The sequence below is a fragment of the Pecten maximus genome, chromosome 4 (assembly GCF_902652985.1).
Source record: "Pecten maximus chromosome 4, xPecMax1.1, whole genome shotgun sequence".
Classification (NCBI taxonomy): Eukaryota; Metazoa; Mollusca; class Bivalvia; order Pectinida; family Pectinidae; genus Pecten; species Pecten maximus.
The window spans coordinates 15,199,486-15,227,450 of NC_047018.1; the positions used below are offsets into that span (position 1 = coordinate 15,199,486).

Here is a 27,965-nt window from a genome sequence, read left to right on the forward strand (position 1 = left end):
TAGGGCTATCACTGTGTATATACTACACACCATCGGGGAGTATCAATCTACGACGAACGAAGCTAGGAAGCCTATGCGATTCTATAAGGTCTGTATTATTTCATTCAGACTCAAACCAGTCACCATATTATTTATTCCGTAAATGCATGATCAAATACTACTTCATTTACATTTCATGTTACAAAAAGTATAATCCTAGGAACACCGACAATTAAGTAATAAGTAACAACATGCGGTGTCTTATATAGTCCTAGTCAAATAAGTGAACAAGTAGTGAGTGATGAATTTGTAGGTTAAAAGACAGCTTGTCATATATCCAGACAGATTGTTAGATACACTGGTATAACCAAATACTGAAAATTGTACGCCGGTCCTATTCCCGGGTCACGTACACAGACTATGAACTTTATTGTGTTCTATCAAAACAACCGTATTATTGATAGATCATTTTTTCTATAAAATTCCAATTCTTATTGTTTATCATGCGTTAAAACAAACAGTAACAACGCAATTTTCACAGATTTTGCTCAATGCCCAAAGACATATATAATGTTCTTAAAATAGACCATATGTTGGCACAGTCTGCGAATATGCGTAAAATTAGTTCCGGCACCCTCCTCGACTTTCAAAACCCGGTTTCAATCTCGAAACAATCGCTCACAAGGCATAGTCGTTCTCTTATGCTAATTTGTAAATTAGTACGACGTCATTTTCTGTTCGAAAGGGCATACCTGCGCACTATTTTAAATTGTTTTCGTAAGTTACGACAGTGTTGATATGGCGTAAAGTTACGCAAGGTTTTTGCGTAACTTTCGAACGTTCGTAAGTTACGAAGTTTTTGTGAAACGCTTAGTAATTCGTAAATGTGACTTACGCAAAGTTCGTAAGTTACGAAGCTTTGTGAAATGATACCCTGAACATTAATTAAAACCCTAATTTTTAGCTCACCGGCCCGAGGGCCGGTTATAATTAGCTCATTGTAAAGCACAGCGTCCAGCGTCCGTCAACACTTGCTTTAAGTCCCTGCTAATACTGAACGCCTGAATGGATGTTGATGAAATTTGGTCTGGAGCAATCAATTTCAACAATTTTTAGTATCAGTGAATACGACAAATGAATGATACATTAAGCAACGCCTATTTAAGATTGATATACATATGTATATATGTAACAATTTTTTTCTTTAGCCCTCATGTTACACAAATAGTATACATAATTCAGTAGATTACAGTATAAAGGTAGTAGCGAGATCACTCCAGATAGAATATTGACTAAGTGTAATAATGTTATTGACTTACATAACCTGTTTATGTGACACTAGTATTAGTTAAGGTATGATCCGTATATGCATCTTTGGTGATGATTATTCATACATTACTTTCTGGAGCATTATTTAGCAAATAAAATCTTATGTTGTATAAAAAGAGGGTGTGGCTCCGCTGGGGCCGGAGGGGCGGCGACCAATAGGAGGAGTTGAGGTTAATCCTTTGAACCCCTACTTGTCCTGAACGCCAGAATATTTTTTGATGGAATTTGGTCTGGAGCATTATTGGACAAAGGAAAGCTTACGTTAAATAACGGAGTGTGGGATCGGAGGGGCGAGCCCAATATGGAAAATTGAAATAAATCCTTTAAATCTCAACTTATCCTGAACGCTTGAATAGATTTTTGATGAAATTTGGTCTCGAGCAAAATAGGCTAAAGGAAATCTAACGTTGTATAAACGGAGGGTGTGGCTCCCCTGGGTCTGTAGATGCGGGGCCTAATAGGGAAATTGAAGTAATTTCTAGAAATACCTACTTGTCCTTGAAAGCCTGAATAGATTTGGATGAAACTCGGTCTATAACATAACTGGGGAAAGAAGACCTAACATAGTATGAATAGAGGCTCCCCTGGGCTGTAGGAGTGGGACCCAATAGGGTAATAGATGTCTCATTGATTGTTTTTATGCAAGATAAAGATATTGAACAATTCCTTCCAAATAAGATTTCTACTGACGTCATATGTATCATAATATTGGAGATAAAGTATTAATATTTGTCTTAAAATATTTTGTTTAATGCACCAAGATCTAAATATCTACTCTAATCATGAACACTGATGTTTTCAGTTGTTATTGGTTTGGTTTGGTTTATTTTGTTTAACGTCCTATTAAAAGGACGTTAAACAAACAAAATCAAATCAAACCACTTGATTTGATTTTTTCTGTATTTTGTACACATAATTTGATATAAAAAACGGATCATAATAATGGTAATTTCTGTTAAATGATATTGTTAAATATTTTGCACAAATCTCCTCCAGGATGTTACATGAACAATCATGTTTGAAATATCTAGTAAATGTAGAATATTCATCTAAAACATAGAATTTCAAATCATCTGACAAACGGCATATTTAAACGGAGTATTTAATACATTATTCACACCTAAACAATTTTGTTTATTAGGTTCTATACAAGACCTCCCTAAAAAGCAGAAGCCTATTTATGATACCAAATTATGTTTTGGAACGACTGGTTCACCCGTTGTCAGTATAATGTGACCGGGTGGGGTGTCCTCGGCAGTATGCTTCAGTGAGGTAGCACTATAAATCGGCAAAAGTTCCGGCCTATCACAAGGAGACTTAACACGAACATACCACAGCCTCCCAAAACACATACGCACTCGCCACACGCATGCATGTCGCACGCACGGGAGGCCGTCCTTGAATGATCTTAGCTGTTAATAGGACGTTAATCAAAATAAACCAAACCAAACCAAAGCCTCTTCCAATGTATATCAAAACTGAATTATTTTATATTTGATTCTGTAAATCAAATGTTATTAATTGTACAATTTAGCGAAATTAATTTGTTTCCACATCACAAAACCTTTTTATAAAATTCTGTTTGATTATTGGATGTGTTAGATGTTCATGTAACATAGTGAGAATAACCATCTAGATTTTAATTAGATTGACATATTAACGATTTGAATTTTGTCTTGTAGATCTATATCTTTCATTAAGTTTGAAAAGTTAGCATTTTGATGAACACGTCTGTAGACAATGAAGGTGAGGGTCATCTCAACACGTCATCGTTACCATGAAAATACTCGCATAAGTAAACATTTTACTATATGGTAGTATAAGTGACTTCTCAAAATCCTTTATATCAAAATCAATTTTTTGCTACCTGATCAATGATGTTTATTATAAAGATTTGATTGCAAATAAGAGCAATCGAATGAGAGTAACCCACAAACTTACAGTGGGCGGGAAATTTGGTTTGTTATCGTTTGATTTTATTTGTTTAACGTCCCATCAACAGCTAAGGTCATTTAAAAACGGCCTCCCGTGCGTGAGACATACATGCGTGTGGTGAGTGCGTATGTGTTCTTAGAGAGGCTGCGGTATGTTCGTGTGTAAAGTCTCCTTCTGAGAGTCTGGAACTTTTGTCGATTGATATATAGTGCTACCTCACCCAGACACCCAGCAGGACACCCCATCCAGTCACAACATACCGACAACGGGCGAACCAGTCGTTCCACCCCAAAAATCCTGAGTGCTAAAAAGGAGTAGCAACTACAATTTATAAAGACTCGGGTATGTCTCGGCCTGGGAACAGAACGCAAAGCCTTCCTCACAGGGTTGAACGATCAACTAAAGGCCAAAAACGAAGCATATAAAATGGTAATATTGTAACACTAACAATTAGTTTAAAATCAAAAATTGGCTATTGCTATTCAGATCTTGTGATACAGTCTAACAGCTAAGCTGTTCAAGATTTTGTGTATACCAACAAACCCGAAAAGAGCCTTTAGACTTGCTATGTTACAGAATGCACTGAGGCTGGTCCTCATGCTTCAACAGGTAGTTATGCGTTATATATGTATCACCAATCCTAAGACGGGCAAGAAAAACCTCGTCTCGGCGGTGGTCTATGTAGCGCGGAGACCATTAAGTACGTATATGTAACAAGATTATGCGTGGGCATATTTTAGATATAGATCTGTGGTAAGTTTGGGTACATTTCACATACAGAACAGATTTGCGTTATCTCAAATGACAGATCTGTATGTGTTATTAGCACTTGTATATTAAATTTTCAATTGGAAAGATTGCAAAACATGATATTAAAATGGATGTTTTCTTAGTTATGTACTGCCAGTAAAGAGTGTTTGAAAGGTTTCAAACACCTCTTTACGGTCCAGTAGATTCGTATGCTGTATATTTGGCAATTTAAATTTATATTTTTTAAAATTTCCATTTTAACTTTACGTGAGTGTACCAATAAACAACATTAAACAAACCAAATTCCTGACAATACAATGTTTGAATTATGTATATTAACTACTATTTGAAACTGCAATAAATATCTAATGGATATAAGCAGGTAACATTAACATTTTATATCCTGTTGTGAAGGCCTCGTAAAACGTTGTTAAACATATACATAAATTCAAAAACATTCAGACATTTTGTCGAGTCATATAAGCCTTTATAGAGCGGAGTATTAGGGTCACTGCAAAAATGTAAAACGTACAACTTGTCTCTTGAAAGTATTTTACGGACGTACCACGTAGTATGTTGTTCGTTCAAGATAATGTTAGATACCTCCTGTATTAAAGAAAGGTTGGCATTTGATCCTTTTTATTGTCAAAAAAGAAATGGAGGAAGCAATAAACATCTTTTACACACTGGGTCCGAGTCAAAAGGAAATATTGCAATACCTTGGGATATTTCGTTTTTCTATATGAAGTATACCAAACTTGAAAATGAAACCTCGGCATTTTGGACTCTTCCGCAGAAAGCAATTCACGGACATCATCAATGGTGCCGTTTTCATTGAAAAAGCTGTAGCGGAATCTAGCCAGTTACACGGCTACAGATTTCTGCATTTGCGACATATCAAAAAAGGGTTTGTCGTATCCTAAGAAACCGTAACGCTACTCAGTGGACGTTTGTGCAGAAGACTTTACAACAATCCTGATCCTGATTTCCCCTGGCATGTACTTAAGCTGAAGCCCTACGGTATTCGCATCAATAACGCCATTGATGGATTTTTTTCGCCGCTTTGTTTGGTTAGGAGCAAACGTGACCAGTAGTGAACCGGCTGTTATTGGGAGCTATTTTTTCATTGCTGTAGAGTCAAGAAGTAGATGTCCAAAATGAATCCTTGCGAATCGTGAAAACAGAGAAAACTCAAAAATATTTAAGGTAATCATGATGATAGGTTTGCCGAACGTCCTTTCATATATTTATCAAGCAGCCATAATCAGTGGATAACATCTTGGTTGGGCTTTTCGCCTAGACACCACGCTTAATATTGGATGGACCTGTTACGTACTATGGAGAAACAAGAAGACTTTGATGGAGGATTTATTATCCGAAACTTAATACAGTTCTGCTTCTCTAAGCTTCTACAGGTAAGCGATTTTTGATGTATTTTAAGACTGGATAACTCAATTTGATATCACTTGTTTTACACCCAATTTTTGGAAAGTGGGTTTCGGTCAGCAGTTTTAACATGACTTGCTTGCTGTTTCTTGGGATGTTTTCGAGCGGCAGAGGAAATATGAATGTCGTAATTGGGTTTTAGATGATCGGTCGATTCTGTACTGTTATTTTAGATCTTTGAGAATTATATCTCAGATTTTGAATTTAAAATATATGATTATATCACTAAATGCAGAAATAATGCCAAAAAATATGATGGTTGACTAGGGCAAATTTTCCTTCACTTTACGGTTCAAAAAGGAAAACGCCTTGAAAAACGTCGTGTTTCTGAGTTGAAAAGAAAACATCTTATGAAATCATCAAAGTAGAAATTTTTACCGTAGTAAGGTGATTTCCCCCACCCGACACTTTTTCCAAATTGTACGTAAACCTAGATAAATATTTGCATTTTTTAAATTGTACAAGAAAACAATTTTTTTTTATATTTAATTATTGTGTAATTAACAGGATGACCATGAGGTAGTTGTTGATTTATGGAACAGACATAGAATCCGTTCCAACAGAAACACTATCACCGGCCGGGAGGACGAAAACTATGTATTACCTGGTACCACATCTGTATGGAACAGACCCTTCACTACGTCCCCTGGTGCCCGCAGTGATTCAGGCGTGCAAAAAATATGTTATCCGAAAAAGAGGTATACATGCAACAAATCTATATTCAATTATTGTTGTGAGTTTATGAATGAGAAGAACAATTTTCCACCATTCAAAATTTGAATACACATTCTCCAGTCGGGTGACCAAAATATTCTTGTAAAATATTTTCTACATGTTGGATTGTGGACAGTTTGAAATTATGTAATGCACACGGATCAGTGGCATAACCTTTTTGTTTTCAGCAAAAGTTGTAACTACTAAGTTTCGTGTACTTCCAATGCCATTTTTGGGATTCACAGTATGACACCTTCGATAATATAAACAATTTATCAGTATCAGTTGTTATTGAGTCTGGAATTACATTGATTTTTTTAATAGTAAAATAATGGTATTCATCAAATGATAAGCAATGCCTTCCAACCTGGAAGTTTTGTTTTGTCTTTTTGTTGTTCCACCATATAACATCTCAGGCACTTGCATAGGAAATTGATTTTTTTTTTGACATGGCAGTGTTATGTGTACTGTGGAAAGTCCAAGGTTGACAACTACGTCACGAGTGAAACGACACCCCATCTCACTTCAATCGACTAAAACTTGTATTTATTCAAACTGACACGGCGCATACTATATACGCCGTCATCAAGACACATTCATCTTTAACCTACCGAATCACTGAATGCATTTTTGTGCAGTTTCATTGAAATTGATTCGAAAGCTAGGAGTTCTCCAGACAGCGAGACGAACAGAAATATCTCCTTATGTTTCATAACAGTTTGTGAGCAAAATTTACCACGTAAAACAGTAAAAACGCTTAAATTGCGTTAAGAATAAAAATAAAAATTGCAAGCATCCTGTATTGTTTGATATTGTGATTCAGTTTTATTAATATACTGAAAGGAAACATAAATGAAAATAAACATTCAGTACGGCTCCATCTGCATACAAATGATCAGGGTATTTACCTGTCGAATGTGTATACGCTTCATTTCCTTATCCAGTGTAAACATCAACTGATCAAAATTGATTGGAGGGTTCGGCCTACGTATTATCCTTCTGTCTAACCCCTCCTATAACTGTCCTATCGGAAGAGGTCAGGGATATACGGATGCCAGTCTAAAGCGGGGTGTGGAGTGCTAGTTTACACTAGTAGGAATGTAAAGTATGTTGAAGAACTTAATCTTTACTCAAGTGTATATAATTATCCATATTCTATAACAGAATTCGTATATTTGCGCCTAGTAAATTGTAAGCGTTATGCCGGTTAACTACGGTGTGCAGTTTCCCTCGCAAACATGTCCGTTAAAGTTGTTTATTATACCCCCGCAACGAAGTTAGGGGGGTATACTGGAATCAGGTTGTCTGTCCGTCCGTCTGTCTGTAGACGCATTTTGTCCGGACAACTCCTCCTAAACCGCTGGGCCGATTCCAATGAAACTTCACACACATATTAATGATCATGTGTAGATGTGCATGCCACTTTTCTCAAAACTATGGTTGCTATGGCAACTGGTCACTATAAACAGGTTTTCTGATAAGAACCATAACTTTAAGTTTGTCCGGACAACTCCTCCTAAACCGAAGGGCCGATTTCAATGAAACTTCACACATATATAGAGGACAATGTGTAGATGTGCATCTCACTTGCTTTTTCTCAAAATTATGGTTGCTATGGCAACTGGTCACTATAAACAGGTTTTCCGATAAGAACCATAACTTTATGTTGTCTGGACAACTCCTCCTAAACCGAAGGGCCAATTTCAATGAAACTTCACACAAATATAGAGGACCATGTGAAAATGTACATGCCACTTTCTTTTTCTCAAAATTATGGTTGCTATGGCAACTGGTCACTATATTACTGGGTTGTCTTAGTTGGCCTCTTATTAACAGTTCCAATTCACCATTGACTCGTGCAGATTGCGGGGGTATTAGTCAGCCATCCTGGCGACAGTTCTAGTTTTGACTGCGGGCCACTTCCGGTACATTAATTCGATATTCTAGTCTATTACTAGTCTACATTTACCGACTCGCCAGCTATGATTATTTCAGTTTTCGCAGGAATTGTCACTGTCTCCTTTACCACCAGACAAGTTGCATTGTCCATAGTCATTAATACTTCGCTTTCTGCCTATCGTCCCTCAACTTCTAGCCCACGCTTGGTCCTCCCAAGAATGTTGAACTCGTCTAGAATGTCACATGAAAGCAATACATTGTCTCTGATTGATGCTACATATACGTCCCATGCTTCCAAGTTGTATCTTAACATCTGCTACACCTTGTGTTGTCGTTTTCTTTCCAGCTTCAGCAACCATAAGCCCAAACTTTGACTCCCTAAGCTCTTGTCTCTTGCCTTCCGGAATTCGGAGTATCGCTCAAGACTGTTACCTCTGCGCCATTATCTACTACAGCACGCAACTCAACTGTGACTGTCCAGACCCTGTTACGTGTTCCATGAAAAATGTCCTCGTCCTCCGTTCCCCCCACCTATAGATATATATAGACAATAGTTGATTCAATTGACAATAGAATTATATAACTTATATACATGTCAATTCAATATATTCATTTTCACAAAGAAGAGAAAATGATTTTTTTACAATTTATTTAAAGGCATCAAATATAGACAATACAGAAAATTTGCCTCCACTTATAATGTAGGAATGGGTCCTCATCCTGTTGTGACCCCCTCAGCCACCCCTGCTCTGAAAATAAAAACTGCTGCTACACCAGGGACAGAGGCAGACTAGATCATTGTCACCTTCACAGTCACTTACACTTGTCTCTGGCTATCTTAGTGTAGACCCAATGTATGAAATTGTCAATTAAATAGGAAATCATGCCGAAGGGTTAGGATTCACTTGCCGATAGCCTTGATGATACTGGGATCGGACGCTCTAAATCGTAAATGGATTTAAAGGTCAAGTTTTTACATGGACTACATGAATGGACTTATCCTGTTCACCTGATGAAAGTTCGTAATATAATTCTTTAGCATCATGTTCATCAGTCTTGAGACATACGCTTACGGCCGTGATCTGTGGATGCGTGAAAGGCCTATTTTCAAACTGCGTCAGCTTTCAGCTGACTATGGGCCAACGCATAATTAAAAGACTATCTGCTCTCATGTATTTTTAGCTCACCTGAGCCGAAGGCTCATGTGAGCTTTTGCTATGGGGTATCGTCCGGCATCTGTCGTCCGTTAACTTTTTTTAATTGAGAGTGTTGAAATTCGCATTGAATGATTAGTTAGAAGGTCCTGACTAGATATTTGTATTTATTAAGTGAAAATAAAATTCAAGATGGCTGCCATGATCGCCATCTTTGAAATTATGTTTTTCCTTATAACTCCAATATTATTTGCTTCGTAGTAAGAAGACTTTCTAGGAATGTTCTAGTGACATTTCTTAATAAGAGGTGTTGTTTCAAAAATTCCTTGAATTAACAAGATGGCCACCACAGCAATTATCATCTGATGAGCTATGGAAAAGTACTTTATTTTTTGTTTGTGAACAAGATATCTAATGACTGGAACATCGTTTAGAGTTGATTTTCAATCACAAGGTTCAGATAGTGATGATAAAGAGACGAGTTTAATTTAAGATAACTAGGCTTTTGGATTTTCTACTCTCTGATACCAGTTAGTTTTGATGAGAAAACCTGTTAGCTTAATCTCTGCATGAAACCATAGTATTGCTGGTTTAGGTTCATACAGGAAAACAATAAAATTAAGGGCAGCAGAGGTCTCAGAATGGAGCCCTATCTCCAGAGCTGCCCAGTTACCCAGTGTCTAGCTTTAATGTGTAAATATGGTAAATATCAGAAAACTTCTGATAATTTAAATCAAATTTGGAGAGAGTCTAAAGGTTTCTAATTCAATAGTCATATACATATATATTATGTAGTGATACTGTGCAAGTGGAAAGCATGTCACATTGATACTATTTATGTCTTTACATTGCTCTATGTTGTGACTTGTGCAAATGAAAATTAGGAATGATGATAGGACAACATCAAGTGACATCTAGGATGATACTTGCATGCTGATAGCAAATATTGCAAAATTAGGTCACTGTGACCTACTTTTTCTATGATTACATTAGGGCAACAAAAATAGACATCAAGGATAAGAAAGGTATGCCGGTAGCAAATATTGTAAAATTAGGTCACTGTGACCTACTTTGTCAGTAATTATGTTAGGACAATAGAAATGGACATCTAGGGTGAGAAAGGCATGCCGATAACAAATATGGCAAAATTAGGTCACTGTGACCTACTTTTTCAATAATTACATTAGGGCAATAGAAATGGACATCTAGGATGAGAAAGGCATGCCGATAGTAAATATTGCAAAATTAGGTCACTGTGACCTACTTTTTCAGTAATTATGATAGGGCAATAGAAATGGACATCTAAGATGAGAAAGGAATGCCGATAGCAAATATTGCAAAATTAGGTCACTGTGACCTACTTTTTCAGTTATTATATTTGGGCAATAGAAATGGACACTTAAGCTGAGAGGCATGTCGATAACAAATATTGCAAAATTAGGTCACTGTGACCTTCGCCCTGCAGGTAGGGCGTAAGAATTGTACCTGCTGCCCCCATTGAATGATCGTAAGAGGCGACTAAACTTGGGATCTTATCTTTTCTCTTCTTTCTTAACAACTTTCTTCCTAATGTCTCCCTTGACAATGCCTCACTTTTGGCCTTTAGTTGAGCGTTCGCCCCTGTGAGGAAGGCTTTGGTTTCTGTCCCCTGGCCGAGACATACCAGAGTCTTTAACAAGAGGCCCAGGGGCCTTAACGGTCATCTGACTCTAAATTAAAACCCTTATATTATTGTAGTATGTATTCTCTGTAGCAAGTATATAGTCGCACTGTTGGCCATGGTGGCCATCTTGGATTTCTGACTGACCCAATAAATAACAACACTTGGTCTGGACCATCTAAGGATAATTTCTGGTAAGTTAGAGCTGAATCCCACCGGTGGAATTTGAGAAGAAGTTTGAAATAGGCATTGATCAGGAAAACCATGATTGCGCAATCATGTTACAAAATGGCCGCCATGACTGCCATGTCAAAGTTTTTACGAGGCCGAAAAAATAACAACGCTATGTTGGCCCTCCTTTCTTAACATTCTCAAGAATTTCAAGCTCAATGGCACCAGTGGAACTGGAGAAGAAGCTTAAAATGTGTTTTTTAAGATGGCTGTCATGGCGGTCATCTTGGATTTCTGGCCGACCCGATAAATAATAACACTTGGTAAGGACCATCTCAGGGTTATTTCTGGTAAGTTAGAGCTGAATACCACTGGGAGAATTTGAGAAGTTTGAAATAGGTGTTGTTCAGGAAAACCATGATTGCGCAGTCATGTTACAAAATGGCCGCCATATTGCTGCAATGTCCAAGTTTTTACGACGCCAAAAAATAACAACACTATGTTGGCTCGCCTTCCTTGACATCCTCACCCATTTCCAGCTCAATGGCACCAATGGAACTGGAGAAGAAGTTTAAAATGTGTTTTTCAAGATGGCGGTTATGGCGGTCATCTTGGATTTCGGAGCGACCCGAAAAATAACAAAACTTGGTCGGGATCATCTCAGGATCATTTCAGGCAAGTTTCAGCCCAGCAGCACTAGTTGAACTTGAGAAGAAGTTTAAAATGTTTTTTTTCAAGATGGCGGCTATGGCGGCCATCTTGGATTTCGGACCAACCCAAAAAATAACAACACTTGGTCGGAATCATATCAGGATCATTTCAGGCAAGTTTCAGCTCAATAGCACTGATGGAACTTGAGAAGTTTAAAATGTGTTTTTCAAAATGGCGGCCATCTTGGAATTCGGACCGACCTGAAAAATAACAACACTTAGTCGGGATCATCTCAGGATCATTTCAGGCAAGTTTCAGCCCAGCAGCACTAGTGGAACTTGAGAATGTTTAAAATGTATTTTTTTCAAGATGGCGGCTATGGTGGCCATCTTGGATTTCGGACCAACTCAAAAAATAACAACACTTGGTCGGAATCATATCAGGATCATTTCAGGCAAGTTTCAGCTCAATAGCACTGGTGGAACTTGAGAATAAGTTTAAATGTGTTTTTCAAGATGGCGGCTATGGCGGCCATCTTGGAATTCGGACTGACCTGAAAAATAACAACACTTGGTCGGGATCATATCAGGATTATTTCAGGCAAGTTTCAGCTCAATAGCACTGGTGGAACTTGAGAATAAGTTTAAAATGTGTTTTCAAAATGGCGGCTATGGCGGCCATCTTGGATTTCGGACCGACCCGAAAAATAACAACACTTGGTCAGGACCATCTCAGGATCATTCCTGGCAAGTTTCAGCTTTATAGCACTGGTGGAACTGGAGAAGAAGTTTAAAATGTGTTTTTCAAGATGGCGGCCATCTTGGAATTCGGACCGACCTGAAAAATAACAACACTTGGTCGGGATCATCTCAGGATCATTTTTGGCAAGTTTCAGCCCAACAGCACTGGTGCGACTTGAGAAGAAGTTTAAAATGTGTTTTCAAAATGGCGGCTATGGCGGCCATCTTGGATTTCGGAGCGACCCAAAAAATAACAACACTTTGTCAGGACCATCTCGGGATCATTCCTGGCATGTTTCAGCTTAATCCCACTGGTGGAACTTGAGAAGAAGATTGAAATGTGAAAAGTTTACGGATGGCGGACGGCGGACGACGGACGACGACGGACGAAGCACGATGGCTATAGGTCATTCTGACCCTTCGGGTCAGATGACCTAAAAATGGTAGTTGCTGCTCCTGCTTAGCGCTCAGCATACAAGGAGTGGAACGACTGGTTAGCCCGTTGTCAGTATAATGTGACCGGGTGGGGTGTGCTGCTGGGTGTCTTCGGCAGTATGCTTCAGTGAGGTAGCACTTTAAATCGGCAAAAGTTCCGGCCTATCACAAGGAGACTTACCACGAACATACCGCAGCCTACCAAAACACAACTACGCACTCACCACACGCATGCATGTCGCACGCACGGGGGGCCGTCCTTAAATGACCTTAGCTGTTAATTGGACGTTAAACAAAATAAACCAAACCAAACCAATCACTGTGACCTACTTTTTCAGTAATTATGCTAGGGCAATAGAAATGGACATCTAGGATGAGAAAGGGATGCCGGTAGCAAATATTGCAAAATTAGGTCACTGTGACCTACTTTTTCAATAATTTCATTAGGGCAATATAAATGGACCTCTAGGATGAGAAAGGCATGCCGATAGCAAATATTGCAAAATTAGGTCACTGTGACCTACTTTTTCAGTTATTACATTAGGGCAATAGAAATGGACATATAAGATCGAGAAAGGAATGCCGATAGCAAATATTGCAAAATTAAGTCAATATGACCTACTTTTTTCAATTATTATAGGGCAATAGAAATGGACACTTAAGATGAGAGAGGCATGTCGCTAACAAATATTGCAAAAATAGGTAACCGAGACCTACTTTTTCAATAATTATATTAGGGCAACAGAAATGGACATCTAGGATGAGAAAGACATGCCGATAGCTAATATGGCAAAATTAGGTCACTGTGACCTTCTTTTTCAATAATTATATTAGGGCAACAGAAATGGACATCTAAGGATGAATGCATGCCGATAACTGATATTGCAAAATTAGGTCACTGTTACCTACTTTTTCAATAATTATATTAGGTAATTATTTTGTCTAGATTGCCTCAATAAGTTGACAATATACTGTAATGTCATTACTTCTTCAACTTAATATGTATATGTATATCGAAATATTGCAAACATGCCATTCGACATTTTGATGATGAAAATGATGAAAACAAACTTGATGAATTTGTTGAAGCTTCCTGTGGATGATCAGCATCGAACACAGATGGATTTCCATTGTGTTTGAAATAACATCATTCAAGATATCCACCTTTTTTTGCCATCTCCAGAATCACATTCTCCAGAAATTTTAACCTGACATTCTTTGAGATAGACCCTTGGTAATATACTGCCCACCAGCAATGCGGCTATCAGCCTCTAGTTGGTTCGTAGGGGGATGTAAAAAATGATATGGGGCTATAGATGGGCTCACAGCAGGTGAGCGTTTAGGCCTGTAGGCCTATAGGCCTCTTGTCTCTTATTCTGGCGATTACGCTTGTATCGACCTCTCGTTTTAATAAGCACTCTACAACTGCATTTTTTCGCCAAGTTGCCTTCTGGTTACACGTGTACATAGAGTTCCAGTCGCTATAAATACTCTCTTGTACGTACAAAATACTAAGTAGAACGTACACTATTGTATAATGTTTTGTTTTTACCCATTTTGTTCACCATAATAAGGCCCTCCTGACCTTTTAAGTGTCTATAGGTCGTGTTAGGAATTAATAAGGAACTAACTTAAATAAGGAAAGTAATATCTCTTTACTGCAGTTTTTTTTTTTTTTTTTGTCATGGCGCGGCGTCCGTCGTCCGTCAACATTTGCTTCAAATCGCTACATGTCAAAAAGTATAAATGGTTACGCTGACCCCCAAGGGGCCGGAGGGGCGGGGCCCAAAAGGGGAAATTGAGACAATTCCTTTAAATTGCTACTTGTCATGAAGTTATGAATGGCTTTGAACCCAATTTAGTCAGAAACATCCTTGGGGGGGAAGGTGAACATATTTTGCATAAATGGTGACTCTGACCCCTGAGGGGCTAAAGGGGCGGGGCCCAATAGGGAAATACAGGTAATTCCTTTAAATCGCTACTAGTCATAAAGTTATGAATGGATTTAAACTCAATTTGGTCAGAAATATCCTTTGGGAAGGGGAACAGATTTTGCATAAATGGTTACGCTGACCCCCAAGGGTCCAAAGGGGCGGGGCCCAATAGGGGAAATAGAGGTAACTCCTTTAAATCGCTACTTGTCATGAAGTTGTGAATGGATTTGAACACAATTCGGTCAGAAACACCCTTGAGGGAAGGGGAACATATTTTGCATAAATGGCGACTCTGACCCCAGAGGGGCCAAAGAGGCGGGGCCCAATAGGGGAAATAGAGGTTATTCATTTAAATCGCTACTAGTAATAAAATTATGAATGGAAGTCAGAAACACCCTTGGTGGAAGGGGAACAGATTTTGCATAAATGGTGACTCTGACCCCCGAGGGGCCAAAGGGGCGGGGGTCCAATCGGGGAAATAGAGGTAATTCCTTTAAATCGCTACTTGTCATTAAGTTATGAATGGATTTGAACCCAATTTGGTCAGAAACCTTCTTGGGGAATTCGAAACAGATTTTGCATTAATGATGACTTTGACCACCAAGGGGCCAAAAGGGTGGGGCCCCATAGGTGAAATAATGGTAATTCCTTTAAATTGCTTCTAGTCATAAAGTTATGAATGCATGTTATAAAAACAATCTTTGGGGTCTTTCAGACCCTTAGAGAGTCTGGAATTCGTTATTTCTTTAAACCAGTTGGGATCCCCAGACTATAACCATATGTAGCATTGTTTGAGATTGACAAATAAAACGAATTGAACATGAACTATATTCTGACATTTGGTCAAATCCAACCAGGTGAGCGATACAGGCCCATGAGCCTCGTGTTTTTTTTTTTGTTTTTTTTTTTGGTATCACCTGTATATGTTTTTATATTACAGTAGCTGCTTAACTAAGGTGTACATAAGGTATGCATTGTATCACGTATGACCTTAGCTGTTAATAGGACGTTAAACCAATTAAACCAAACCAAAGTATCACGTATGTACGTTTACGCTGTACATATTGTTTTTATTCTACAGTATTATTTACGAAATAGTCTCATTTGCACCGGTTAAAAGTTAATTATCTGATATTTCTCGGTCAAATCGATATTTCATTTTATATTTTGCCTCTGGTCTTGATTTGAGATAATGTTATTCAACAAAACAAAGGAAAAAACGTTACCATAAGATGCTAAATGTTGATCATACGTTGTATCGTTATTTACCTCATACACTTATCTGAACTTTTGCTATTCCTTTTTCTCTTTGGGCTGAGATTTTGTCGTGTGGTTATAGGTGTCGTGAAAGTACGATCTTGCATATGCAATATAATATCTGCTGGATCGGTATCGGATCGGAAATGGGATATTATCACAAATACAAATAAAGCAGTGTATTTGACTTGGTGAATGTTTCGAGGTTTGCAATATAAAAATAATTAACGCGACGATCCTTTATATTTTAATCCCCAGATGGCTAAAGGAGATACTTTAAGACGAGGTAGACAGTCCTGGACAAAATGTGTACGGAGAAACCTGCTGGTGATACTGCTAATAGCCTCAATTTTATTCGGAATCGCTCTCGGTTGTGTAGTGAGAACAACGTGGTCACCTTCGGATAGAAGGAACATTTTCTACCTAAAATTCCCAGGAGAAATTATGCTTAATACACTAAAGATGGTGTCTGTGCCTCTTGTCGTCTCCAGTATTATATCGTCCATAGCCACACTGTCGATGAAGACTTCTGGTAGTATCGGACTGAGGGCACTAGTATACTACCTGGTCACCACGGTGATTGCAGTCATTACTGGCACAGTTGGTATTGTGATTATCTCCAGCGGCAAGGAAACAATAGTAGACACCTCGGAAATCTCAAAAGGAACCAGTCAACTTGATGCCCTTTTGGATATGATAAGGTAACATCAATATTTCTTATAAATCAAGGAAAGAAACTCCGAGAAACTTATTGATAATGGTATATAATTCCTAACGGTGTTTCTTCTAATGGCATATTTTTTCTCTCTCTACGCTTCATGCAGCGACGGACCTTAATTTAGACCATCATTATCTAACACAAACATTGGTTTTTATATCATTTATTAATTATTGTCATTGTTATAATTGTAAGGAAGCAATATCAATGTAAAACAATTTAAAGGCAATATGCACTTTAAAGGGAAATTATTATGTTTATATGATATTATATAATATAATGTTTATATAATATGATATATACGTTATATGGGTATTACATGGTGATACCCCGTCTTAGGTCTTACCGTTCTGTTGCAAGAACCCCAACACTTGATATTAAAATGTAAAGTTTGTTTAACAACAATTGGGAATACGTTTTATCAACTTATATTTTTAACGCTTGTTGGTCCGGATGGAAGCGAGCGAGGGGTCTTAGTGTGGGAGGAAACAAGAGAAAACCTTGCGTTTCTGTTTTTGAGTATTAAATACACAGGAACTATTTTTGAGAAGTAGTAAGTTTCAAATATATTGAAAAAAAAGGACCGCACTTTCGGCGATATTGGTACGATAAAATATCATATTAATATTTTGCCGTCGTTTGAATTAACAAACATCAGCAACATTCTCACACAAATGAATTGTAGTGATCGTAGATGTGTTGTTTTCTGAATTATGGAATACACTTGGTGTATCTCACTGCATGTCGTTAGAGGCTTGCTGGATCGGGCGGTTTCTCTATTGTCTTCTGTTCAGGGGATATTAGTGCATCCTTGAATAAGGCCCGTCTTCTGTATCCCACAGCATGATGATCTTAGAAGGCGACTAAACGTGCGCCCCCTGAACAATCTGGAATTTTCTTCCTTGTCTTCACTTTAGTTTGGGTTTTGTTTTATTCGTTTAACGTCCTATTAACAGCTCAATTCATTTAAGGACGGCCTTCCGTGTTTGCGATATGCATGCTTGTGGTGAGTGCGTTTGTGTGTTTTTGGAGGCTGCGGTATGTACACACATACGCACTCACTGTACACACGTACGCATTCCCCACACGCATGCATATCGCAAACACGGGAGGCCGTCCTTAAATGAATTTAGCTGTTAAAAGGGCGTTGAACAAATCAAACAAAACCAAACCAAAGAACGTGTTAAATCTCCTTGTGATAGGCCGGAACTTATGCCGATTTATAGTGCTACCTCACTGAAGCATACTGCCGAAGACACCCAGCAGGATACCCCACCTGGTCACATTATACAACGGACCAACCAGTCGTCCCACTCCCAAAATGTTCGCCGCTGTGAGGAAGGCTTTGGTTCTGTTCCCTAGCCGAGACATACCAGAGTCTTTAAAATGGTAGTTGCTGCTCCTGCTTAGCGCTCAGAATATTAGGAGTGGGACGACTGGTTAGCCCGTTGTCAGTATAATGTGACCGGGTGGGGTGTGCTGCTGGGTGTCTTCGGCAGTATGCTTCAGCGAGGTAGCAATATAAATCGGCAAAAGTTCCGGCCTATCACAAGGAGACTTAACACGAACATAACGCAGCCTCCCAAAACACACATACGCACTCACCACACGCATGCATGTCGCATGCACGGGTGGCCGTCCTTAAATGACCTAGGCTGTTAATAGGACGTTAAACAAAATAAACCAAACCAAACCCAAAATGCTGAGCGCTAAGCAGAAGTAGCAACTATCATTTTTAATGGCTCTGGTATGTCTCGGCCAGAGGACAGAATCCAAAGATTTCCTCACGGGGGCGCCCAATTGAAGACCAAAAGTGAGGCATTATCATATATATTTTCTCCCATTACAACACATAGGATATTAATTTTTTTCCTTTTTTTCTAACTACTCTGTTTTTCTGTGCTTTGTGTTCTTACTCTAGATGTCTCGTTGACGCCCGTCCACATGTGATCCTGAGTGTTGCGAGGACATTAAACTCTAAAAACAAAACAATCAATCCTCGGGTTTCCTCATTGTTTGCAATATCACGGTATTTGATATCAAATGTATATCCATTTCGTTTCAGAAACGCTTTTCCTGATAACTTGGTGGAAGCAACACTTTCAAAGGTAATGCGTCTTTATTTCTTATCAGTTCTGTATTGGCTACGACGATGCTATACATATACATATTTCTAGGTAAAATATTGGCGAATCGCGTTATATAATTATTTTTGTGATAAATTTATGATTTATTTTACGTTTATTTCAGAAACAAACAGTGATGTCTTCAAAAATAATTCCCATAAATATCGCACCCTCCGATTTCAACCAAACGAATGCCAATGTTGCAAGAAATGGGCCAAGTACAAATGTTTTTTTTAAACCCTTCTCTTTTCTCAAAGCTTAATTTCCAGATTTTCAATAATTCGTATAAATATGAAGCTTCCTGTATTAGATGAAACATTACATTTTGATAAATAATTAAAGAAGAAAAAAAAATGAAATAAGATAAGTAAAAGCTTGTTGAGGTGAAACTAAACCAACTAATCCGGACAGGTCATTTATTAACTATACTACTGAATTGATGTAAAGAGGATAAATATAAAGAAAGAAGATAATAAACATTTAATACCAAAATCGACAACATATTTCATCAGCTGAAATTAATCTGTAGTGTTCATTTTGTATTCTTTAATGAAATATTTGGATTATAATTATTTGTGTAAGCTAAGGAGGAATATTATTGAAAACAGTACATAACTATGCATAGCAATATTTGTAAAGTTAACTAACATGTTTTTAATAACTAAGTTCAGTTATTGCAGAAAGCGTGTTGGAAAAACATAATTTTCTTCAAAATCTTACAGATCATGAAACAGAAAATATCTGCATTTTTTTTTATCCTAGAATACAAGCATTGATTACAAATCTGACGGTTTCATTTTATCACACACATTAAATTTAAACGATGTTTTGTTTTTATCCTAGTATCGCCTTAATTCATAACCTTACCGCATTCCAGATAACTTTACAACTATCGACGTGCCCACGATTATATCTGTCCCGGGGACCAACATGCTCGGACTAATTGTAGCCTCTATCTTCATTGGATGTGTACTCTCCAGTATGGAAGACAAGGCCAAACCTCTCGTAGACTTCTTCCGGAGTTTGTATCAGGCCATGATGCGGTTAATTCTGATATTTGTTTGGTAAGCTTTCTTCTCATTAGTTAGTTAAAGTGCTTAAAGGCAACACTATAAGGTCATTAGGGTTACAAAATGTGATAGAAATACGAGCAAAATGGGCAAGAGACAAAATGACAGAAAAAAACGAAACATGTAAAAATGCAGTGTTTAACGCCCTATACAGCTATGATTATTAGCTCACCTGGACCGAAGGTCCGGTGAGCTTATGTCGTGGCGCGGCGTCCGTCCGTCGTCCAACATCTGCTTCAAATCGCTACTAGTCCAAAAGTACTTATTACATTTTGAACAAATTTGGTAAGAAACATCCTTGGCAATAGGGGAACAGACTTTGCATAAATGGTGACTCTGACTGCCAAGGGGCCAATGGGGAGGGGGGGGGGGGGGGGGGGGGGGGGGGGGGCAATAGGGGTTATTCCTTTAAATCGCTACTAGTAATAAAGTTATGAATGGATTTGAACTTAATTAAGTCAGAAACAGTCTTTGGGGAAGGGAAGGGGAACAGATTTTGTATAAATGGTTTGGTTTGGTTTATTTTGTTTAACGTCCTATTAACAGCTAAGGTCATTTAAGGACGGCCTCCCGTCCGTGCGACATGTATGCGTGTGGTGAGTGCGTATGTGTGTATTTGGGAGGCTGCAACTCTGATCCCTGAGGGGCCAAAGGGGTGGGGCCCCATAGGGCAAACAAAGGTAATTCCTTTAAATCGCTACTAGTCATAAAGTTGTGAATGCATATAGCATTGTTTGAGATTGACAAATAAAGTGAATTCAACTGAAACATTATTTTGACATTTGGTCAAATTTAACCAGGTGGGCGATACAGGCCCCATGGACCTTTTGTATATGGACGGCCTCCGCTGACTTATAGATGCATTAGTGTGGCGTTTTAAAGTCTGCGGTATGTTTGTTTGCCCTCCATTGATAGCACGGGTATGATGCAGACCTTAAAGAGCTACCTTGTCGTGAATTTATTTACTTAATGATATGTATATATTGATAGTGTACAGCAAAAGCAGTATTTACAATTACTGTCATTTTTATTTCCACTGTAAAAAAAGGACAAGCAGACAGCCATTTCACCTTAGGCTGTTACTTTTGCTGCGGGATGAGTGATCATTACAATATATTTCCATTGATCCTATTGCCAAGTGATTATTTGGATCCTTGTTAGTTATTTAAAGTGCTTAACGGACCATTTGGCTTTGGTTTGGTTTTATTTATTTAACGTCCTATTAACAGCTAAGGTTATTTAAGGACGGCCTCCCGTGAATGCGATATGCATGCGTGTGGTGTGTGCGTACGTGTGTTTGGGAGGCTGCGGTATGTTCGTGTTAAGTCTTCTTGTGATAGGGCGGAACTTTTGCCGATTTATACTGCCGGAGACACCCAGCAGGATACCCCAACCGGTCACATTATACTGACAACGGGCCAACCAGTCGTCCCACTCCCTGCAGGTAGGGCGTAAGAATTGTACCTGCTCCCGCCAATAGCATGATCGTAAGAGGCCACTAAATTTGCGATCTTATCTTTTCTCTTCTTTCTTAACAACTTTCTTCTTCTTAACGTCTCCCTTGACACTGCCTCACTTTTGGCCTTTAGTTGACCGTTCGCCCCCGTGAGGAAGGCTTTGGGTTCTGTCCCCTGGCCGAGACATACCTGGTTCGCCCGTTGTCAGTATAATGTGACCGGGTGGGGTGTGCTGCTGGGTGTCTTCGGCAGTATGCTTCAGTGAGGTAGCACTATAAATCGGCAAAAGTTCCGGCCTATCACAAGGAGACTTAACACGAACATACCGCAGCCTCCAAAAACACATCCGCACTCAACACACGCATGCATGTCGCACGCACGGGAGGCCGTCCTTAAATGACCTTAGCTGTTAATAGGACGTTAAACAAAATAAACCAAACCGAACCAATGACTTTCAAATAGTTCAAAATGTTGTTTATACTAACAGACCCGAACAGAATCTTCAGACTTCTTTCTTGCAAGTTGTAGATCAATGTAATCTAATAGAAAGTGTTAAACGGTAAATGGTTCATTGTACACGATGCACTGAGGCTGGTCCTCATGCTTCAATACGTAGGAATGTGTTATAAATGTATGACGGGATCCTTGTGAACAATGCTTACGATACATTATCTTTCTTTTGATTATTTAAATGGGAGTTGTCTTTTTAATGATATATTGTGAAGCTTGCTTGATAGGATTTGCTAGTTCTTGTTTTTGATGCCACGTAAACTTGGTTTTTCAATATTAAATAGTAACCTTAAAATGTGCATCTGTTATAGAAACATTTCCCAATCATCACCTTCCTTTTCTACCCTGAAGTCGAGGTTTCAAATATATCTCAATCATGACGTCATTTTGTGGCCATGTATACTTGGTTTTAAACTATTTCTTTTCGGTGTCTTATTATACCACCAAGTAGATTTTTATTATTCGTAGTGATCTTTTGTTGTATCCGTCCATGGTCATGTTAACAGGATTTACCTTATAACTACGCTTATTTCACAAATCATATAGCACGTGAAAAAAATCATAACAGTGTGTTATTGATTTTGTTAACACACTGCGTTGTGTTACCACTTATAAAGCCTCTGATTGGTCGTTACTCACCCTAACAAATCTGATTTACTAACCTCTGGCCTTTGACAAAGGATTTCTTTTACTACCGGTCATTATTTTTGTTGTCTGCCAATCAAAAAATCAACATGACACAGAATTTAGTTGCTACGTTGGGGAATTTAAACGCGGTATTTTTGTAAGTTAAACGTTATGAGATTAAATATTTTCCTCAGTGAGTGATAGTTGTTTATCATCTTTATCTTTCCCTCATTAGGTAATTTTTAAATTTAGAAAGACACCCGCTATATAAATAAAGCAGTCAGTCAAGTAAGTTAACCACGATAAATATATCGTGAACCTTAGCATATTAAGTTCATTTTTACAACAAATTATTATTGTCTACCGCCCTTTAGCAACATAATATTACACAGTAACGTTTAGTGCCTGATGAGGAGATTTTAGTAATTATCCGTCAAGGTCGCACTTAACCCCATTTACAGTTGTGTGATCGCACAACGTTCCAAAAACATCATGCAGACATGGTGCGCACAAATGTGCGATGTAAACCGCACAGCTAAAGATAGGTTTATAAATATATCGAAATAACTAGTTGTACGAAAACATATACGAAACAAAATAAAGTTATGATATAAGATGGTCGCTATTATATATACGTGCTGCATAACAACTGTTTTCATTCATGGAACATGTATGACCTGTTAATTTTTGCCATTTTAGTATCGTCATTTTGTCTCGCAAGTATTCGTGATGTTTTCGACAGCCTGGTGATACCAGAATGGTAGACGGACTCCACTACGATTATTTATCTTACTTAACACATAAATTACATATGTTATGTATTTTTAAACAAAAAAGTAATGTTGCTATTCAAAATAAGTCGTTTTATCTGTTGTTTAGTTCTACATATATTAAATAGCCTGCATATAATCTCGCCGAATAGATTCTACACATTTCTTCGACTTTCCTATGCCTAGAGGTGTCCTCGACGACATCAGAGCAAATTATATAAAGTTCTTTGAAATAATCTAAATAACTTATTTGATTATACATCGGTATTTAGTTTCATTCCTAATAATTATTGCATATATTTCAACAAAAATATGGTAATTAGCTGCCTCGTAAAATGTTAATCGTTGTATATCTTTTACAATCGTTCCACACGTTTAAATCATTTATATAACGGAAAGTTGTGCGATCACATAACTGTACATATGTACAATCTTGAATCAATGAACACGATATTACATGTATATTGTATTGGTGAGAATGGTGGGATATATAGATATGAGCCTCTACTGACTTTGGTTTTATCAGGGACATATATATCTTATTATACGTCCCTGGTTTTATTAAGGTAATATTTTATGACAATGCAGTTTTCCACCTCTCAGGTGTCTAAACAGGCCAAGCATATTTTTATTTTTAGAAGTTCAAAAGTCATTATCGATGCTTTTAGCCGCCAAGCCCGTTATCCTTGCGAAAAACTGGGTGTCTTCGAATTCGGTAGTATGCTTTCAGTGAGGTAGCACTATAAATCGGCAAAGCTCAAGACTATCACGAGGAGACTTAACACGAACATATCACAACTTCCCAAAATATACAGACACACTCACCACATGCATGTATGTCGCACGCACGGGAGGCCGTCCTTAAATGACCTTAGCTGTTGATAAGACGTTAAACTAAATAAACCAAACAAAATTCATTGGTCACCAATGCAATTGTAAGGTACACATTCCCGTCCTATTATTATTGATGTTATGGAAGCGTTTGGTTTGGTTTGGGTTATTTTGTTTAACGTCCTATTAACATCTAAGGTTATTTAAGGACGGCCTCCCGTGCGTGCGACATGCATGCGTGTGGTGAGTGCGTATGTGTGTTTTGGGAGGCTGCGGTGTGTTCGTGTTAAGTCTCCTTGTGATAGTTATGGAAGCGACCCTCATCGGCAAACTGTACAAGTTAAAGCATGGAATAGGACCAATCTGCAACTGACTTACAATATAAAAGCTGTACTATTGATAGACATACAATGTATATAAATATACTTGCTTTCTATTTTAATCAACTGAATTGAATTGATAATGTTCTTAAATTATATAAAATGAAACGATGCCTATTCTGAAACTGTTCTTTGATGTGCAGATATTTTCTCAGTGTTGCGCCACATGAATTCATATTGAATGTATTTCCAGGTTTACTCCAGTAGGATTGACGTTCCTAGTAGCGGCGGCTGTAGTACAGGTAGAAAATCCAATGGAAGCCCTCGGAGAGTTTGGTGTCTTCATATCGACTGTGATATTTTGTTTTCTTCTCCATGGCTTTGGTACCGTTCCCATCATATATTTAATTGTGACCAGAAAAAATCCTTATGTGTTCATACGCAAAATGTCAAAAGCACTATTGACAGCGTTTGGGACGACCTCGAGGTAAACAACATACCTCATCCTTTTAAATTTACAGCTGCAACTTATGTTATTACATACTCTGTTTATAAAGCTACTATAAGTAACATAAATTATCTCATTATTATATATTAATGATTTACTGATGTACTTAAATAAATACGCGATAAAATGAAAATGATTGCTGCCTTTATTTATAAATAAGAATGACACTTATTCTGACCAAGCCTTGTCGATCCATTAAATTTTATTAGTTGATCCTAAACAGTTCATGGGACTTGGTAGAGCGTACTTTCACCCAAGTGTATCAAGTAGGATGTAGGCTTATACATTTCTGGTTTTGTGATATTACCATCATCTATCATTCCTCCCGAGAATATCTAGGGATACCGTGTGTAATATTCTTTCGTTCGGCATTTTTTGTTTACATCGGAATATCAGCTTTCGTACAGAATAATGGGATAGGGAAGCCTTATATAGGAGTCTCATTTGCATCGTTTTTCGTCGTCTCGACGATTAAGATGGGTCAAGAGTTTCCATATATTTTTAGGTAACTGCAATTCGGTTTTCGGAACTCACCCTTACGTAGGTTAATTAGGAATATTGAATTTATTTGATATGTACTTTCTTCAATTTAATTAGAGAAATGTCATTTGTTTCCGCGTTGACCACCTTTAAAAACAATGTCAATTGTCGCTCACTACGTTAAGTTTAGCATAAGGATACAGCTCCATTATAGTTATTTGATCACAATAAAGAGATGCTGAACGTAAAATACTTTTTTCATAATATTGTTTTGTCTCGGTCAGGGATATAACCCATGATTACAAGGTAGGTCAGATACATGTAATTAGGATGGTTTAAGCTCACCCCTTTCAAATCGTATAAATTACCGCGTTATTTGATTGCATGTGACTGGATTAATGGCTCTGCATGCATTTTCAGACATTTTGTGGCGCGTTACCTGTGCAAACCGTCTTAAAATGTTGTACATGTACCTTTCTCATAATATAATCAATAACAGTTTTAAAAATCTTTTCATGTGTACCAATAAGCCACTTCGTTTCCCTCATTATCTGTTCATGTACATCTACAATAGATTTTGTGTTTATTTATCCTAGCGCGGCTGCTCTCCCCTTCACAATGGACTGTCTGATAACGAAGAACAGGATTGACAAACGCGTTGTTAACTTCATCGCCCCGATAGGGGCAACAATCAACATGGACGGGATTGCGCTCTATATTCCGATGTTGATCATTTTCATATCTCATAGGCTTGGTTTAAGTTTGGATCCTGCACGTTATGTTACAATCGGGTAAGTGAAACAATTCTAATATTTTTGTATGATATAGATAATGAAAGAATATTAAGAAGATATAAAAATGCATGCTACTTATTGTTAGATATTCTAAGCAAATGCCCTCTTCAAAAATGTAATCAATCCATAAACATTATGGAAAACATACTGATAAAAACGTTTGCAATACACCAGGTATTTATCATGAAACTACAGGTTTTGTTATTTACTGCTGATTATATCTTTGTTATGTTTAAAGTGATAACTTCAATTTTCATGAATGGTCGTATCATTATTACTGATGCAAAGGATAACCTCTTCCGATCTTGATTAGAGTATCAGCCATAGGGGTATCCGTAGGGGCAGCGGGTATCCCTGGAGCAGGTTTGATGTACATGACAGTGGCTGCCATGGCAGTTGGACTCCCTGCAGAGCAGGTCCTCATCACTGCTCCGTTCGATTGGATTTTGTAAGTGAAATGAAACATTTTCTCTTGAAATATTTCGTAATTTTATGGGTATACGTGTAATTCTAAGAATATTTAGTCGTGCTTATAATACTAGTTTAAGCGGTCAAATAAAATTGTTAAAATTATTTTCTCAGTTTTAATCCGGAAATAACGGAAAATGTATTAATCAGACGGAATAAAGCCTTAAGTAATACTAAAAACTGATAAACAGGACTTTTTTTTCCAGATAATGTAATAACAATTGAATGATCTAAAAACAGAATACAAATAATACAAAAAACTTCTATCATCTAAATCCAGTGCACAATTTCGGACAATGATCAACGTCTCTGGAGACTCCTTTGGAGCTGGCATCGTCGATCATTTGAGTTATCCCATGATGTCTCATGACAAGGCGGAAATGACCAGTGAATCGGAAGATGTGTTTGAGGATGTTGAGGAAGAAACCAATTTAGTTTGATCAGGGCATGCTTACAATAATATATATAATATTGCTGCTTAAATATTACATCTTCATATATTCGACCGGATTTAAAACTTAACTTAGCTTTTATCAATAGACTAATCAATAGCAAATTAGTTATCGACAAATTATATTTCATCGATTCTGTATATTTTTGCATTTGTACCAGAATAAGTTTGATAAGATGTATCTTTTACAATTGTGCATTTCATATTTTGCTCCAATCTGTTTTCTCCCTAAATGAGCCTCATCTTCTGTGTATACATTAGTTCTTTTGTCCAATACTGCTCCAGACTATCAAATTTAGATTTGATTGCCATATAAAAAGTACCATGTTAGAATAGATCGGTGCTAAGATCACCATATATATTACGTTAGATACATTTATAGCTGCAAACGTTTAGACTGAAATAAACAATTAACATACCCACTACTTTAGATATATTTTTTCATAAAACGTGAGAAAAATCAATTCAATGAACACCATATCTTTTTATCTGTTGACAATTGGAGTAAGTATTGTTAAGTATAAATTGAAAAAATACGGGGCAAAAAGTGAGCGATATGCCTAAATTGCTGTAAACGACCTGTCAGGAACGAAGCAATGGATTCCAGTCATATGTATGTTAGTATTCCTATATGGTGGTGATTCAAAAGTGTACAGTATGGCTGACCAACTAGGGTAGCAGACCACAGAAAGACTGCCTGGCTATGGGTGATTTTTTGCTAAGCAAAAAGCTCATGTATTATGATATGCATACAACATGAAAAAATAAATGTACACTATAA

The 27,965-nt window shown here is 37.7% G+C and overlaps 2 protein-coding genes across 2 annotated transcripts; both read left to right on the forward strand.

Annotated features, from left to right (window-relative positions):
- On the forward strand, positions 1-27,965 carry LOC117325341 (excitatory amino acid transporter 1-like). The gene is made up of 9 exons (XM_033881487.1): positions 1-88; positions 16,313-16,755; positions 18,838-18,880; positions 19,023-19,116; positions 19,776-19,962; positions 24,737-24,970; positions 26,068-26,262; positions 26,579-26,713; positions 27,014-27,965. The coding sequence occupies exons 1-9, from the start codon at positions 74-76 to the stop codon at positions 27,171-27,173; spliced, it is 1,506 nt and encodes a 501-aa protein (XP_033737378.1). The 5' UTR covers positions 1-73; the 3' UTR covers positions 27,174-27,965.
- Positions 4,515-9,426, forward strand: LOC117325342. Its single transcript, XM_033881489.1, has 3 exons — positions 4,515-5,408; positions 5,947-6,137; positions 8,399-9,426. The coding sequence occupies exons 1-3, from the start codon at positions 5,313-5,315 to the stop codon at positions 8,424-8,426; spliced, it is 315 nt and encodes a 104-aa protein (XP_033737380.1). The 5' UTR covers positions 4,515-5,312; the 3' UTR covers positions 8,427-9,426.

Excerpts from the sequence above, each read along its gene's own strand:
- LOC117325342 (XM_033881489.1), top strand. The coding sequence starts at position 5,313 with ATGGACCTGTTACGTACTATGGAGAAACAAGAAGACTTTGATGGAGGA. Across the intron at positions 5,409-5,946 it reads GCTTCTCTAAGCTTCTACAG|GATGACCATGAGGTAGTTGT; the intron begins GTAAGCGATTTT and ends TGTAATTAACAG. Across the intron at positions 6,138-8,398 it reads ATATGTTATCCGAAAAAGAG|CTTCAGCAACCATAAGCCCA; the intron begins GTATACATGCAA and ends TTTTCTTTCCAG.
- LOC117325341 (XM_033881487.1), top strand. Across the intron at positions 18,881-19,022 it reads TGGAAGCAACACTTTCAAAG|AAACAAACAGTGATGTCTTC; the intron begins GTAATGCGTCTT and ends CGTTTATTTCAG. Across the intron at positions 26,263-26,578 it reads GCACGTTATGTTACAATCGG|AGTATCAGCCATAGGGGTAT; the intron begins GTAAGTGAAACA and ends GATCTTGATTAG.